The sequence below is a fragment of the Maniola jurtina genome, chromosome 17, assembly GCF_905333055.1.
Source record: "Maniola jurtina chromosome 17, ilManJurt1.1, whole genome shotgun sequence".
NCBI lineage: Eukaryota > Metazoa > Arthropoda > Insecta > Lepidoptera > Nymphalidae > Maniola > Maniola jurtina.
The window spans coordinates 7,458,918-7,475,100 of NC_060045.1; the positions used below are offsets into that span (position 1 = coordinate 7,458,918).

General features: G+C 37.2%; 1 protein-coding gene across 8 annotated transcripts in view; it reads right to left on the minus strand.

Annotated features, from left to right (window-relative positions):
- LOC123873606 (rap1 GTPase-activating protein 1) overlaps positions 1-16,183 on the minus strand; it is a 375,763-nt gene that overhangs the window by 16,860 nt on the left and 342,720 nt on the right. For all 8 annotated transcript variants that reach the window (XM_045918516.1, XM_045918514.1, XM_045918513.1 and 5 more), the window contains 2 exons: positions 15,345-15,543; positions 10,802-10,986 (listed from right to left, as the gene is read on the minus strand). In XM_045918516.1, coding sequence (XP_045774472.1) covers positions 10,802-10,986; positions 15,345-15,543 — 384 coding nt within the window. The remainder of the gene's footprint in view (positions 1-10,801; positions 10,987-15,344; positions 15,544-16,183) is intronic.

A 16,183-nucleotide genomic window follows, 5' to 3' on the forward strand; every position in this document is an offset into this window, starting at 1 on the left:
TTTATAATATTAGCACAAGTGTGATTATAATAATGTAATACAAAACCAAGCGCCAAATTGGGAACTCGCTTTGGAAGTCGCTTAAAGATGCGATTTCTTATTCTCAAATAACTTTGTATTTTTTTTTTCAATTCTCGGCCATTTTGTGGCTAATTTTTCTCAGGAAAATCATACCAATGAATAGAATTATTTCCGATGGTTGAGCTTCAAAAAATCCGGAGAATTCTATCTACAATGACGTGATCCATCAGCGGCTCCAAAAGGGACATTAACCCCTCGTCCCCTCAATTACCGTCTTTAGCTTTCAATTTGCGTCTTTGAGACGAAAAAGGACCAGCGCTGAATTCGGAAAATTCAAAGTGAGATGATATGGAAAGATTCGTTACTTTAACGACATCCTTGGTGTTAATGTCGGTTAGGTTTATTATTATTACACAAGTGTAAATTAAAAATTTATAACACCCCCGACAAGTGAAGGCATCTTGACAGCTTGACATAAATTTGTCAATTGACATAATATTAAGAATCTAACGGTTATCTAACCTTCTTTTCTACAAGAAAACTAGAAAATAGCTGATAACTCTTAAACGGCTGAACCAATTTTTTTGGATTATAGCTAAGAACACTCTCGATCGAGCCACCTTTCAAACAAAAAAAAAGTAAATTAAAATCGGTTCATTCGTTTAGGCGCTACGATGCCACAGACAGATACACTGATACACAGATACACACGTCAAACTTATAACACCCCTCTTTTTGGGTCGGGGGTTAAAAATAATCTTAAATAATAATATGAACGGCTTTTGAAAACTTGAATAGTAAAAATCTTTGCAGAACTCTACAAAATCTTCAAAATCCATTCTATAACATAATAATTGCAAAATATGTCTGTCTCCTAGCTTTTCACGATACAAGGTACAGAGATAGCTTGCATCCCGGCGATGGACATAGGGTACTTTTTATTCCGGAAAATTAAAGAGTTCACACTAGATTTCTAAAAACCTAAATCCACCCAGACGAAGTCGCGGGCATCAACCTAATAGTAAATATCTGCTGGTGATCTTTGTGTATAGATTGTAGAACTCTACAAAGTCTTTAGAATTTGTAAATATTTACGAGCTTCCTAAAACACGACATTTACGATCATCGATGTGCGTTGCATTGCTTGCCGCTCGCCTCCTAATGAGCATTTGTACTTTCATAATGAGTCCTGAGATAAGTACTAACTTATTTATACATGTTTCATGATGATACTATCTAATTAATTACCGCATTTTACCGAGATTGTATTACACAACACTAATCAGTTACCATCACTTTAGCACTTAATACATACTAATTCTATACTTATATTATTTAATGTGAAAGAGTGACTGTCTGTAACATTTTTCACGGATGACATACCTTAAATCCCATATAAAGGCATAGGCTACTTTTTATCTAGCAAAATCAAAGACTTCCTACCGGATTATTGAAAAGTCAACGCAAACGAAGTCGTGGGCATAATCTAGTATAAAATATGTCAAATCTATACAACTAAACCTTCGTTGCAGTTATAAAAAAAAATACTACCCTTGAGTTTCATGAAGAACGAAAGGTACACGAGAAAAACATTCAATTTTATCGGCAACTCTATAACAATTCACAGAAAACGAAATGCAATAACTATCTAGAAAACTTCGATCCAAAAGCTCGTAAAAGAGCCCTAAAAGGACCTTAAACATAATTCCTGCACCTGTTCCCACAAGGTATCTTTTTCAAGTCGCATGACATTTTCATTTCTACTCGCCCAAGATCCCAGTGTCGCCAGACGTTACCTACTTATATTCTGAGAAACGAAATGTATGTGATAGAGTACTGTTAGTGTGTACTATAACGTACGTATATTTGCCAGCGAGTGCAATTTAAAGATATTAATTGCTAAGATACGTAAAACATTATTCACTTTCCTTAAAGTCTGAGTGGTGGTGTTACGTAAATATCCTGAATATCATTGAATAAAAATGACGACTCACATTATTAGTAAGTTAATGTATGTCATTATTTCGCGAGCTTTAAACCGTCTGGCGGAAGTTACCGCCGACGGAAAGTGCCTAAAGTGCCTGGCTGTATTAATAATATACATAATTTGAATTAATACCTACTGTAAAACATACTTAAAAACCTACACTCAGACTTTAAGAAAAGTAAGTATCACATCACAATATCACAATCACATCACAATCACAATATAATATTATAAAGGCGAAAGTTTGTATGTGTGTGTGTGTGTGTGTGTATGTTTGTTACTCCTTCACGCAAAAACTACTGAACGGATTTGGCTGAATTTAGAATGGAGATAGATAATATCCTGGATTAGCACATAGGCTACTTTTGATCCCGGAAAATCAAAGAGTTCCCACGGGATTTCAAAAAATCTAAATCCACGCGGGCGAAGTCGCGGGCATCGGCTAGTTATTTATAAATTGGCCCACGGCACAAGTTATGCGCACATTAATAGTAAGTACACACTAGCATTACTCTATTCAGACGTTTTGTTACTCAGAAAAAAAAGATTCTTACGAATTGAGAACCTCCTCCTTTTTGAAGTGGGTTAAAAATAAGTAAGGTCTGGCGGTTCCGAGATCTTGCTCTATACCTTCCATAGATTTATTCAATCGAACTGGTGCCAAAGCGGCAATCATTTTTGAGGAGCCGTCGTTCTTCTCCAAACGGATTGTTCCCGAAGCAATTTCGCGTTATGAAAAGGCGCATTTGCTTATTGCCCTCACTTTTCTTTTGTCGTTTGCGAGCATCTGTCTTTGTCGCAGATTTAAATGAATTCTCTCACTTCACAAGTTAATACTGAGTCTGATCTTTAGTTAATTTTTTCATTCAGATATTGATCTATGAATAGCTCCGAAAATATTAATACTTTTAATTGCCTACTTAGTACTTAGTAGTACTTACTTACTATAATAAGTATTACTTAATTAATATGATCAGCTAGCTTATAACATGATTAATGAATATGTGAAAAGGGCAACCGCCGAATTTCTTACTCGTTCTTCTCGGTAGGCTGGGCATTCCGAACCAGTGTTAGATTCTTTTAACGATTCCAAAACACTTGTAAAAGTTTATGTGCATTAAAAAATATCTCTATGTATTTCTATTTCGATTCCCGCGACTGCATCCGCTTGGATTTAGGTTTTTAATTTTCCAGAAGTTACCCAAGAATTGACTGCCAAGTTTCGTTTGAACAAAACAACTTAAAAATTCAGTCGCAAGAAACTGATAATAAAAAAGATATAAGTTAGATAGAAATAGGTAACGAAATATATGCCATGGTGTTTGTCCGTAACTTATTTACACGTCAATCCTCACTTATCAGGGTTGGCATCGTGGCCGCACCATTCATCTATCCTAACACGAGCCTAACCCTTGCGGTCACAGCATCCCGTTGATCTATGCTGACAGGATGACATTTGACAGGTAAACCGTTATGCAACAATATGTTAGAAACTGCCAAACGGTTTTGGGCTATCTCACCATTTATAACAGTTTTTGGAAAGACCGCGAATGTTGGGCATATCACGTAGCTTTGAATCACGGGTACTTTAATATTCTTTTTCAGGTCTAAAAGTAGATCAGGTAAACAAATGTTATCGTGTAGAATCAGAGCCAAGCTAGGTCAGGTAAACTAGTGCTGTCCTTTCCCGCACAGAATTATTTGAAAAGGATAGCAAGCACTACGAGTAGGTACTTTTGGCCCTGTCCATTTTAGTTTAGGTTAGAGATTCTTCTATCTACAACTTATAACGTAGTTGGCACTATACATAAGCACATACCTACTCCATACTAACAGATACTCCATAATAACTGATAGGATGACTCTTAGATTTTTAAAGTTCCAAAAGCGCCAAGGTTCTTCGGTTTATTATGGAACCCTAGAAACCATGACCCTTTAGATACATTACATAGACAATTGTTGTCATGTTGTCAACGTGTCTGTGTTAAAATCGTGGTTGAAATATGATACATGATCAAGTAAAAAAAAAAAAAACACGCACGATCATATTACGGCCTAAAGCCTGACGCACACTGTACATCTAGTTATAGTCAGAATAGACTAGCTAGACTGCCTTAATTCTATGGCATATTATTGTACCGCAATGCATCGAAGTATTGTCTGCCTGCATCGTGATCCCGACATATTTGCTCAACATAGCTATCTAATACCAGGCACGATACATAATAAAATAACTAACCAAAAAAATTGAAAATTTAAAACTTTGCAATAACAGTTTTTTTGGACTTTCAATTTTATTGAAGGATCAAAAATTAAAATATCATAATTTGTAAATTAAAATCATTAACATTACTTTAGTTTTTATATCTATTGGCACTTCGAGCACTATCAACATTAGCATGTCGGTGACGCGACCATGAAGTTTTTACCTATCCCAAAATTACCCAACGAGCCTATAAATGTGTACACTTCAAACCCCTAACTACTCGTATGTAGCAATTTTGTAACTATGTTTAATTACCTGTGCAATTGCCAACCAAGCATTAAGCTTGTGCGCGGAGTAGTTAAGACTATTTGAATACGACATTTCAGATTTCAGTTCACCTCCTAAATAGTGTAGGTATATTACGGTCCCTAACTACTAAACCTATCGCAACAAATAATTGGGCAACACATTTTTACGTTAGTCTTTTTTTATGGTACCTACGTAGAAGCTATCATCTTTGAACTTGTCTGGTGCAATTTTCCGCAATGCATCAGAACGTATTGTCTGGGGCGAGTAGGTACTTAAATAATGAAGCAAGCGGACCAAGAAGAGAATTTTTTCGCATATTACCCTAACCAGTGGTTTAATGTTGCAGCCTCTAGAAGAGTTATATTCAGCAGTAGGCGTCTATCCGTTGATGATGAAATAAAATTATTCTTTGAATAAAGTAGTTATTTAATGCTTCAATCAAAATTCTATAAAAAATATGTTTCACAGTTGTGCTACTGTGTTGCAAACGCAAGTATACTATTTATAAAATATGTTGAAATAAATCCAAGCAACTGATATGCATACGGTCGATCAGATTTCTGCATAAAGGTTGGTGCACACGATACAGCGATCGGGCATTAAGCCTCTTGGCAAGCACTCACTTTGCGTAGTAGTTGACCCTAAAACTACGAACTAACGTCTGCATGATATAAAGACCTGTGTACATCAAGAAATTATGTTTTTTTTAAAGAATATTAGCCATGTTAAATGACTAATATTCCCCTTTCCTCTCCAACTAAGCGTCAGGCTTGTGCTAGGAGTAGGTACGATAATAGTGCAACGGGCAGGGTTTGAACCGTCGACCTTTCGGTTTTCAGTCCACTCCTTTACCGGTTGAGCTATTGAAGCTCTGTTATAACGTCTTCTAACAAAGAAAAAGTGATTTGAAAGATAATGCTAATGTTTTATGTAATGCTTGAATTATGTAAGCTTAGCCTCTCAAAAGATCATTAGGAACCACATTTTGTACAGCTTTGAACCACTAAACAGCATTGGTTGGGTAATTATTATGATTGATGAGTTCATGAGGCCACAGACATTGGCTAAAGATACAGTACGTACCTGAAAATGGTTCATCATTGTGTTACAGACGAAAGCAATATTTAATTTTATTTTTATATCACCACTAAATAAGAGAGGATTAGATTTTTTTTAAATCCCAAGAGAACTCTTCGATTTTCCAGGATTGAAAATATGTTAAATCCTTAAAACTAAATGCAAACTAAAAGCTGAACGGGAAAAGCTAGCAGACAGACATATAGATAGACACAATTCTGCACTTATAATGTTATAGTAGGCATTTTTTAGTACCTGATTAAGTTTTTTATGTATTGTTTATGTACTGATTTTGTGGAGTACAATAAAAGCATATCCATTCAGACTTAAATTGAAAGCATAGGTATTAATCGGTTCTAAACAAGCACAAAACATGAATCATCCATTATAGTCCTGTTATTCAAAGAACTATGAAAATATGCTGCTACTTTTGGGCTTAGGTCTATAGAGCGTACTTTGACTTTGTTCAGGCTTAAGACACTGTTAAAACGAGACAGCGCTTTACCGCTGACATAAATCTGTCTCATTTTAACTGAAACTTAAGTACTGAACTTAAGTACTGAAAGTAAGTAACTGAAAGTAAAGTCAAAGTGTGCTCTATAGCTTTCAACCTTAGACATATGTACTTAGATAACTTTAACTTTGAACTATGAGTAAGGGGCCTAATTTTATGCTTAGTACAAAGAGCCTACACGCAGTACGTAATCTGTTCGATCTACATGGTGGTTGGCTCGCCGAGCGTGAAGTAAGACGGTTCCGCGTCGCTGGGCTCAGACTTTTCCCACTGTCGCAGTATCGCTGTTGAATGCCGTAATGAGTAGGTACACCCCTTAATGTACGCCTCGTTGCTTCATCATTTAAATTATTGTATACAGTCCCCTTAAAAATTATAGTATGAACAAGGGTAACTATTTGGCAGAGTACTTATTTATCTACAGAATGAAACAACTAGCTAAGCCCTCATGTGAAAATTCTGAAAATCCTTTCTTAGTAAAGGTCTAAGTTACTTATAGGTTATACTTACCTACTTATAGGTTATATCTCATATTATGAATGCAAAAGTGTTTCTGTTGTCTGCTAGCTTTTCACAACCCATCCGATTAACTGATTCTGACGAAATTTTGTACAAAGATAGCTTGGTTTCAAAGAAAACCTACTTATAGGTTATATCCCATATTATGAATGCGAACGATGTACAGAGATTCTTAAGTTACATTCCGGGAATTGACATAGGCTAATTTTTGACCCCAGATATTTAGGTTTCCACGGGATTTTAAAAACGTAATTAGACTTAATTAGTGGGCATCTGTTTTTCTAATTTAAGTTCTGCCTCTAAACTGATTTTGATTAAAAGGCACACAGACAGTTTTCATCCGGGTACATACCTACTATAAGCGTCACTCAGAAGAGCAGGTATTATTGAAATGTCCCCCAAAAACCTACGCAAAAAACACAGGTTCAATGCGTAGAGGCTACTATTTATCGGAACGGAACGAAACGGAAATTCAAGGAGCCACAAAACCTACACCCACGTCGACGTCGCCTAATAGTGATGTAGGATAACAATTAAACTTTAGAAATAAATAACAAAGATAAGAAATAAAAAACAATAAACTCCAATCTGATCATCACATATCAAACCAGGCCATACCGAAGATACACGAAGAGACTAAAAGAAAAAGCAAGCCTACGCGTGGGTATGGGAAAGTTCACACGTGTTAGAAGTCCCAGACGTAGGGCACGGCAGATGAGCTATTAGATCAACGGAAATTAACGACTTTAGATTCGAAATGTTTTATTTCAAAACATAAATTTTAAATTTCGTTCTATAAAATTTATTTATAGAAAGATTTTAGGGATTATTATCACGGGATCCTAAGTAGCATTAAAGTTATTCACTTTATGTAAAATTTGACGAAATTTTTTGTCCAAAGCATCAACGTTTTATTATCTAGCGCTTTTTGGGATTTAAAGTTTACATAACTTTCTACAATCTTTATTAAAGTGTATTAAATGTGTGTGTGTGTGTGTTGTGGTTTATTGATTTCTTAGTTTGTCATTCAATCGATAGATCGACGTAATTTTTTGCATGGGTATCGTTAAAACCTGGAGTAACGTAGGAATATTTTTATCCCAGAAAATCAAAGAGTTACCACGGGATTTTTAAAAACCAACATTCACGCGGACGCAGTCGCGGGCATCAGCTAGTCATGCATAAACCTGACTGACTAAACGAGCGTATATTTTATTTTATAACATTGATAAAAATTAAAAGCAGACATGCCCACTTGATCACGTTCCCCTTGACATCGCAAAGCGTGCGTATGTCACGCCACTGTCGATACCCTTTTACGTATCGGCCTACCGGAAGACCTCATGCGATGCAGTAAATTAACTTGGTTCCTTAACTACAACTATTCAAGATAATAATTAACTTTAATTTTCTCGAACATGCATTACAACTCGACTAAGATTACGAGATGTCGAATCTCACATTCGATTATATGTTAATAAAATCAAGTAACCGGGACTAAATGCCCAAAGTTCTGTGGAAACGGAAAGGCTAATTCGGACCTCCAAAAACGGTCCCAAATATTGAGTTGGGTTAGCGACAACATTATTCATTGTAGACCACAATATTAAGTCATTGCCCAACAGATCACAATCCTTTCATTGTAAATGCGTAAGTATATTTGTTTGTTGGTTTGTCCCTCCTATCAGGTCGCAACGGACTATCGGATCGACGAAATCTTTTGCATGGATATAATACTCGTAGAGTGAGAAACAGGCTACTATTTATCCCGCAAAATCAAAGAGTTCCCACGGGATTTTTAAAAAACTAAACTAAAGGAAGAAATCGCGGGCATCAGCTAGTTGTCAATCAGAAAGTGTGTTTATTTGTCGATTTTTGAACAACGAATCAACGTGATTTTTTGCATAGATCTAGATAGTGACATAAGCGTCTATTTATCTCGGAAAATCAAAGAGTTTCCTCGGGTTTTTTAAAAACCTAAATCATAGAGCATGAACTCGTGGACATGAGATAGTATTTTTATAAAAAGAATATTAAATACTGGATGAAAATGTTCTGCCGGGACGCCCCACTTGGCAACAAGATGTTCATTGTCCGGTCAGACAGCGCGGCGCGCGGCGCGAAATGTCAAGGCACACTTTGCGTAACAGTTTTGTTTTCCTTTTGCCAATATTAATGGACTCTGGGGCAACGATGCGAACTTCTCCCAGTCAAGAGGTTCCGGGTTTCATACCCGATGGGACAAATTTAGATAACGACATTCTTTAAATTACTCTCATATAGGTCTCTTGTAAGGACATCAACACGCCACGGTCTTGTGTTACCTGAAATCTGAATCCCGCGGCTCTCTGCGACTCGTTTGATGTTGTCTGACTATCTTCCAACGCTGCGCTTTCCATTGCAAAGTCGTCATTTTAGCACCTTGGGATCCCAATGTCTATCGGTTATTAGAAATATGTGACCGGCCTTCAGCTTTTTATTTATTTAGATTATACTAGCTGATACCCGCGACTTCGTTCGCGTGGATGTAGGTTTTTTGGAATTCCCTCGGGAACTCTTTGATTTTCCGGGATAAAAAGTAGCCTATGTGCTAATCCAGGGTATAATCTATCTCCATTCTAAATTTCAGCCCAATCCGTCCAGTAGTTTTTGCGTGAAGGAGTAACAACACACACACACACACACACACACACACACACACACACACACACACACACACACACACACACACACACACACACCCACACACACACACACACACACACACACAGACACACACACAGACACACACACAGACACACACACAGACACACACACACAGACACAGACACAGACACAGACACAGACACAGACACAGACACAGACACAGACACAGACACAGACACAGACACAGACACAGACACAGACACAGACACAGACACAGACACGCACGCACGCACGCACGCACGCACGCACGCACGCACGCACACACACACACACACACACACACACACTCACACACACACACACACACACACACACACACACACACACACACACACACACACACACACACACACATACTTGACAATTAAATATCTCGCTTTAACAGTGAAGGAAAACATGGGGAGGAAACCTGCGTGACAGCATAAATTAATATTCTCAAAGGTGTATGAAGTCTTCCAATCCACACTTGACCAGCGTGGTGCACCATGACCAAACCCTCAGTTATGAAAAACATAGAGAGCATCAGAAATTCCAAGAGCTGTGGCCTAAAATAGCTACGCAACCATATTTGTAACTGAGTTTTACATGTGCAAGTTTCAATATTTTTATTCCAAAGGTGTTTATATACCGCTCCTTATATAATACATTCAAAAGACTGCAGATAACTGGGAAAAGAGGATCGAATTTAAAATTCAATGGAGCAAACTCTTGGACGCCTACTTGGATCGGATTTCCTATTCCTCCGTACTTTATGTAGGTTCTTTTGTAGGTAAGAATAGCCGTCTTAGCAGTAGCCGATCTATTTAACATATTCATTCCGTATAAGTAGTGCAGAGTGGACGAAGCTTGAAGGCAGAAAAAAGAGCTACCGAGTACTGTGTATTGTGTTACTATTTAATTTATCATTCTATTGTTCCTTTGTGTGTATCAATTGTTGACCTGCATTATTTACATTCTCTTACTGAACTGTTTTGTACTAGATACTTTTGTTATCAAGGTTTATAGCGGTGATAGCCTACTAGTTAAGACGTCCGCTCGAAGTTCGGGGAAAACTGGGGTTCCATCCCGGGAACTTACTTCTAAGTTTTCAGACTTATAATTTTAGCTTTAACGGTAAGAAAACCTGCATGCCTGAGAGTTTCTTCATAAAATTCTCAAAGGTGGTCAAAGTCAATCAAGCCAATCGAACTTGGCCATCGTGGTGGACTTAAGATAGAGCGCGCCTGCTTTGTGTCTATTCCCTCTCCCTTTAAAGGAACCAAAATTATAGCTAGCGTCATCAAGCTAATACTTGGCATAATTATTCCATAAATGTCTGAAGTCACTCCATTTAAATGCCCCGACCCGTGACTGAAAAAAGTGAGGTGCGAGCGAGCTTGAACAATGAAGGATAGACGCTGCTTGATGCCAAGTTCTTCAAGACTAGACTTCAAAGCTAGTAAATTAAGGATCACAAACTCACCTTGCCAAGGAAGAACCGCCTATAGAACTTGGCGGTGTCATCTGTGTCGATGTTGTGTCTTCGAGACGACTGGCGTGGGGTGCTTGGTTGAGGACGTTGTTCACTCTCTTCGTCCACGGAACCGTCCTCCCCTCCTTCAACCCAATAACCACCATTCGGTGGTTGCACTATGGTTGGGGGAGTTCCTGAAACAAACCAATATTTTTGAACGCATTTTTTTTGGATCTACTAATAGATACTACTAATACTACTACTACTACTACTACCAGCGATCGAGTAAGTAGGTACTACTAGTGATTGTTTGCGGCTGTGCTCGGCGGTCCTCTCTATTTCGTGAGAATTTCAAACAAATCGGCCTTATTCCTTGTCTACATTATGAAAGGTACCTTAATGAAAAATTTCAGCTTTCTATATCTATGACTATACTTTTTATAATATATCTACGTATTGATGATTATTGTAACTAGATATTATATTTTAGCTTCGGATAATGATTTATTTATGAAACATATAACTTTTTAGCCAGTAGAAATCAATAAACGACTGAAAAGAATATCAAAAAGTGGTCGATTTGTCAAGGATATGCTTTACTTTTTGTAGGTAGTCAAGAAGATGACATTACCATAACGTTTGTCGTTTATACAAGAGGTAGTCAACCTTAAATATTCTTTTCATATGTGCATAGTAATAATCCACAAGCTATGAGCGATCCAATCTATAAAACCGCATCTAATTTCAAGTAAGGCTAGATTCTAGTCTAGACCTCCTTTGTTGTTGGAAATATTTTTACAAGGCTTTCAATCCTGCGTCCTGCGGGAACCCATTGTTCGCGATGACGAGGCAAAGCGATTCGTCAGATGTATGTAAAACTCTCGCTTTATCGTGAGTTTTTAGGATTCTGTACGCAATCGCAAAAGACCCTTCGACGTCATCGTCGCTAACCAGTAGACGTCTCTGCTGCGGGATGATTCGCTAATTCAGTGATCAGAGAGATTAAATAGAGAGTCCACCTGTGTTTGCGCACGTATACTTGAGCATTATAATAATCTCCCATACAGATGACTAATCTCTATGGGATTCGACACCGTGGCCAAAATTCGGTCCGGAAACCATTAGTCTTAGTAACTTAGGAACCAAGTTAGGAACATTATTCGTCAAAAATGGTATGGTCTTTTTTCACAAATAACAACGTTGCCAAGTATGTTATCGACATATGTACCTAAATCAGCGATATGTAGATACCTATTACAGATAGACCAAACATTATGAAGTAACTGATAAACAAAATAAATAAAAGCGAACGAAAAATATGTAGGTGATATAAAGCGACCGCACAAATAAAGCACTCACGACCCAACTCAGACCTCACGATCTCTCCCCCATAAATTACACAGGGTATAAATATTGCTTATTACCGGAATAAAGGGGTAAAAATATTAACCAAAATATTCAAGGGGTTGAAATTAAAATCCCATGTTTCCAGTGACAAAATATCGAGCTAAAAATGTTATTATTTTGGTAAATCGGTACTCCAAAAATAATTCATGGATTACTCGTTCTGGAATTATATCGGCTGGCTCCAGTACATTGGCCATGAGTAGCAAATCACTAGGTAATGCATTGGGTAAGTTCTGTTTGAGGTTTGTAACCAACAAATGTCAGCAATCCGGTCAACGTTACAGTATCCACGATCACCGAATGTTGGTCAAACATGGTGGGCCAATATGTACAAGGCTCTTTAGATACCTAGGTGCTTGATAGACCAAAATTTTATACATCCAATCGTTTACACAAGCTCTTTTGAATTCTCAAGTTTGTCCATGGTACTGAATTTATCACCTGCAAAGTAATGATTCTAAGAAAAGAATGGTTTATTTTTACGTTCCCAACTTTGTGCATAGCAACGATAACATTTCCTTTTAGAGAAGCGTGGCAAACATTCCTTATTAAGATTTGCTTTCAAAAACAAACGAGATTTCCCAAGATATCTCTAGTCCGTACCACCTAATTTAATTAAGGCTTTAATCAACTAACTAGCAGTGGAGCGGACATTTTTGTTTGCGCTTTGCTTGATTAACAATCACTCCTTCGTTTCTTAGTAAACAGAGTTCTCTTCCATGTTTCTGCTATGGTTTTTCTTAAAATAACATCATTTCTGTATAATAATATTCAATGCCAAAGGTTTTTTTCGATTAAAAAATTTCATTCCATTCCCGCTAATATTGAAGAAATTATGATCAACTATTTATTCTAATTAAACCTGGAAATAAAACGATGTTCATTAAGTTCAAAAAGCTGACGATTAGGTTTTGACTTTGAATTTACCCTACTTTGACTCCAAATTTTGAACATGAGATCACAACTAACACACAAACGAGTACGTTGATTTTTTTTAATTCATAGACTAGCGCTTAGCTTCAATAACACCAGCTGGCAAGTGATGATGCAGCATATTGAAGATGGAGCGCGTTTGCCTATGTCTATTCACTCTTGACTTAAACCTACCCATATTAAAGGTTAAAGGGAAAACTGATGCCGGTTAGGTCGTTGCATATCCTAGTGGATACGAGTACCTACTTTGTTTTCATGTCATACTTTCCACTTCCACAAGAAATGATCTAATTGTTAAGCAATGTACTTTCAAACTAGGTTCTCATGATTTTTCAACTTTCTACATGTAAGTATAAACGGCTAACAAGCAGTTAACGAAAGTAATTTTAGACAATGGCTCTCTAAAAGATGTAGCGAAAGATTTATTCTTTAATCTTTATTTGAAAGAGTTAAAAGTAAAAGTGTCAGTCCATTACTGTCCAAACACTGGACAAAGGAGTGTATTCAGGGTTCATGTATATGGGTGTATGTGCGTTTCTTTACTCTATCATATCTTCTAAATGCCTGAACAGGTTATACTATGGAGTTATATCCACGTTAGAATCCCTACATCATCTCAAGTGACACTGCTTTTTTTTTTTTTGAAAAAACTGCATATGGCAGGGCAGTTATGTTTTTTATTTGATTCGACACGATTTAAAAAAAAAACATGATTTCAGAGTGTTTATTGCCAAACAAAAATAAAATATTTATTAAATTAACATTCGATCATACTCTGAGATACGTAGACCGTAGTCGTACGTGATTCGTTGAGCTAATTAAGCTTGGAAAACCCTCTTAATTGAGCAGGTTAAAAGATGTACGACCTCCGTTCATTCTACCAATTATTTTATTTGCTAAAAAACCAAACATTGAGCATATTGAACCTAAATCGTTTTACATTGGTTTTGGTAGGTTTTTGTATGCTACGTTTATTTACAAAAAGCACTAACGCCCGCATACCAAAATAATTTTAATAATTTTCAGTCAAAAAACAGATAACGTGAAGATTCAAAACTAAAAGTTTCAGCCCAGAGCAACAGCACAATTCACAACTTTTTTTTTTCAATGTAAAGAGACCCTCCCAGTTGTTTCGCAACTTTACAAAAGTATATAAATAAATTATATTGTAGGTCTAGTGTCTCTTCAGGACAACAATAGTAAAATATTACTGCCTCTCGTTCCCATAAAAATAATATTGTTCTGGAATTGTGATACTTGACCTTTCAACAATTGCAGTCGTGCGTTACTTTTAGGTATTTTATTGCGAGGCAGATCACGAACTGGTTTTATCAAATTTTATACATCTCAAATAGCAGCGGCAGCATTATGACTGTCGTGCCTTGACTTTAACGGCTTTTTTAGGCAATTAACATGGAGTACTGCAACAAGCATTTCGAAACAAAGAAGGCAGAAAGAAGGTAACTTAAGAAGGTAAGGGAATTGCATCATCAACAGTTCACGACAGTTAAGAGGGCTCTCTCCGTCACTCGTTTCGTACAATCGTAGTTCCAATTTCATTTGAATACTAAGCAACCAAAGTCCATGAAATTTTGCAGACATATTCTAGAAACTAATATCTATGTCTGTGGTTTTCCAGATTTCTGTTAAAATATTCGGTTTCAAAGTTACGCGGTCTTAAAATTTTCATACAAATCGTTGAGCCCCTGTAATTTTAAAACTACATATTTTTAGAAAAATCTAAAACACCACAGACACAGATATTAGTTTCTAGAATATGTCTGCAAAATTTCATGGACTTTGATTGCTTAGTATTCAAATGAAATTGGAACTACGATTGTATGAAACGAGTGACGGAGAGAGCCCTGTTAATAGAACTTATAACAAAACGTCAAGGCTTCAACGTCACTTGTAGTAGGTAGTCAAATGTTACCTATCTACATAGATTTAGGCTTTGCAACGACTATTTTTCTCTGATTTGACGTCACCCATAGCCTAACGTGGTGGCGCTCTATAGGGAAAGCCTATGTCCAACAGTGGACGTCTACAGGCTGATGATGATGTACACCACACACACCTAACGCATGTGCATAACCGTGCCACGCGACTATGATCATAAAGGTGCTAAACGACTTACGGCCTTTGACTGCACTTACACACATTAGAAAAATAATTGAAGTAAGTAATGTGAAATTTCGTGAGTAACCCTTACCTGGCCTAGCCAAAGTTTCCTCCAGCAATAGCCGACTGGCCTGGCAAGCGGCAGCATTTCTGCGCTGTGCGGCCACCGCACCAGGTGAGGGTGGAGGTCCATGCGGTTCGGGGACTCTGGGACCCTCTGCGTATGACTGCCTGCCTCCTGTGGACGCTGCTCCTACTGACACAGGTCGACGATTTTCGGGCCGGGACACCTGCAAAAAATAAAACATATTTATTTAGAAGGTTAGTTAAAAATCTACTAACATACCTACATACTTAGTAGGGTTGTAAGTGTTCTGTAACAAAATTCCATAATTCCATATTAATTGTACAAGTTTGAGAAAGCCAAAATTGGGAAGAATTACCTAATGGCATGGCATAATATTGTATATTAAATCTTTGAAAAGAGCAACCGCCGAGTTTCTTGCTAGTTCTTCTCGGTAGGAAAGGCATTTCGAACCAGTAGTAGATGCTTTTGACGATTCAAAAGAACTTGTCAAAGTCTAATTGAATAAAAATATTTTGAATTTTGAATTTTTGAATAATATTTAGACTTGCCAAGCGAATTGGGTGGTTCCAAGTACCTACGCCAGGTCTGAATCAGTATAATATGTCGAGGTAGCTGCGAACTTTTGCATATGACCTGGCGAGTACCTACTTGCAACTGAAAAATCCGCCTGGCAGTTAAAATGTATTTAATTCCTCCACACTCCACAGTCTTGTTTAAGTATGTTACTGAACACTTACTTTCCTATAAGTACAACTTCAAGTTACTTCAGAATATTCTGGCAGTTAAAATATATCTAATAACTAGCTGATGCCCGCGACTTCATTCGCGTGGATTTAGGTTTT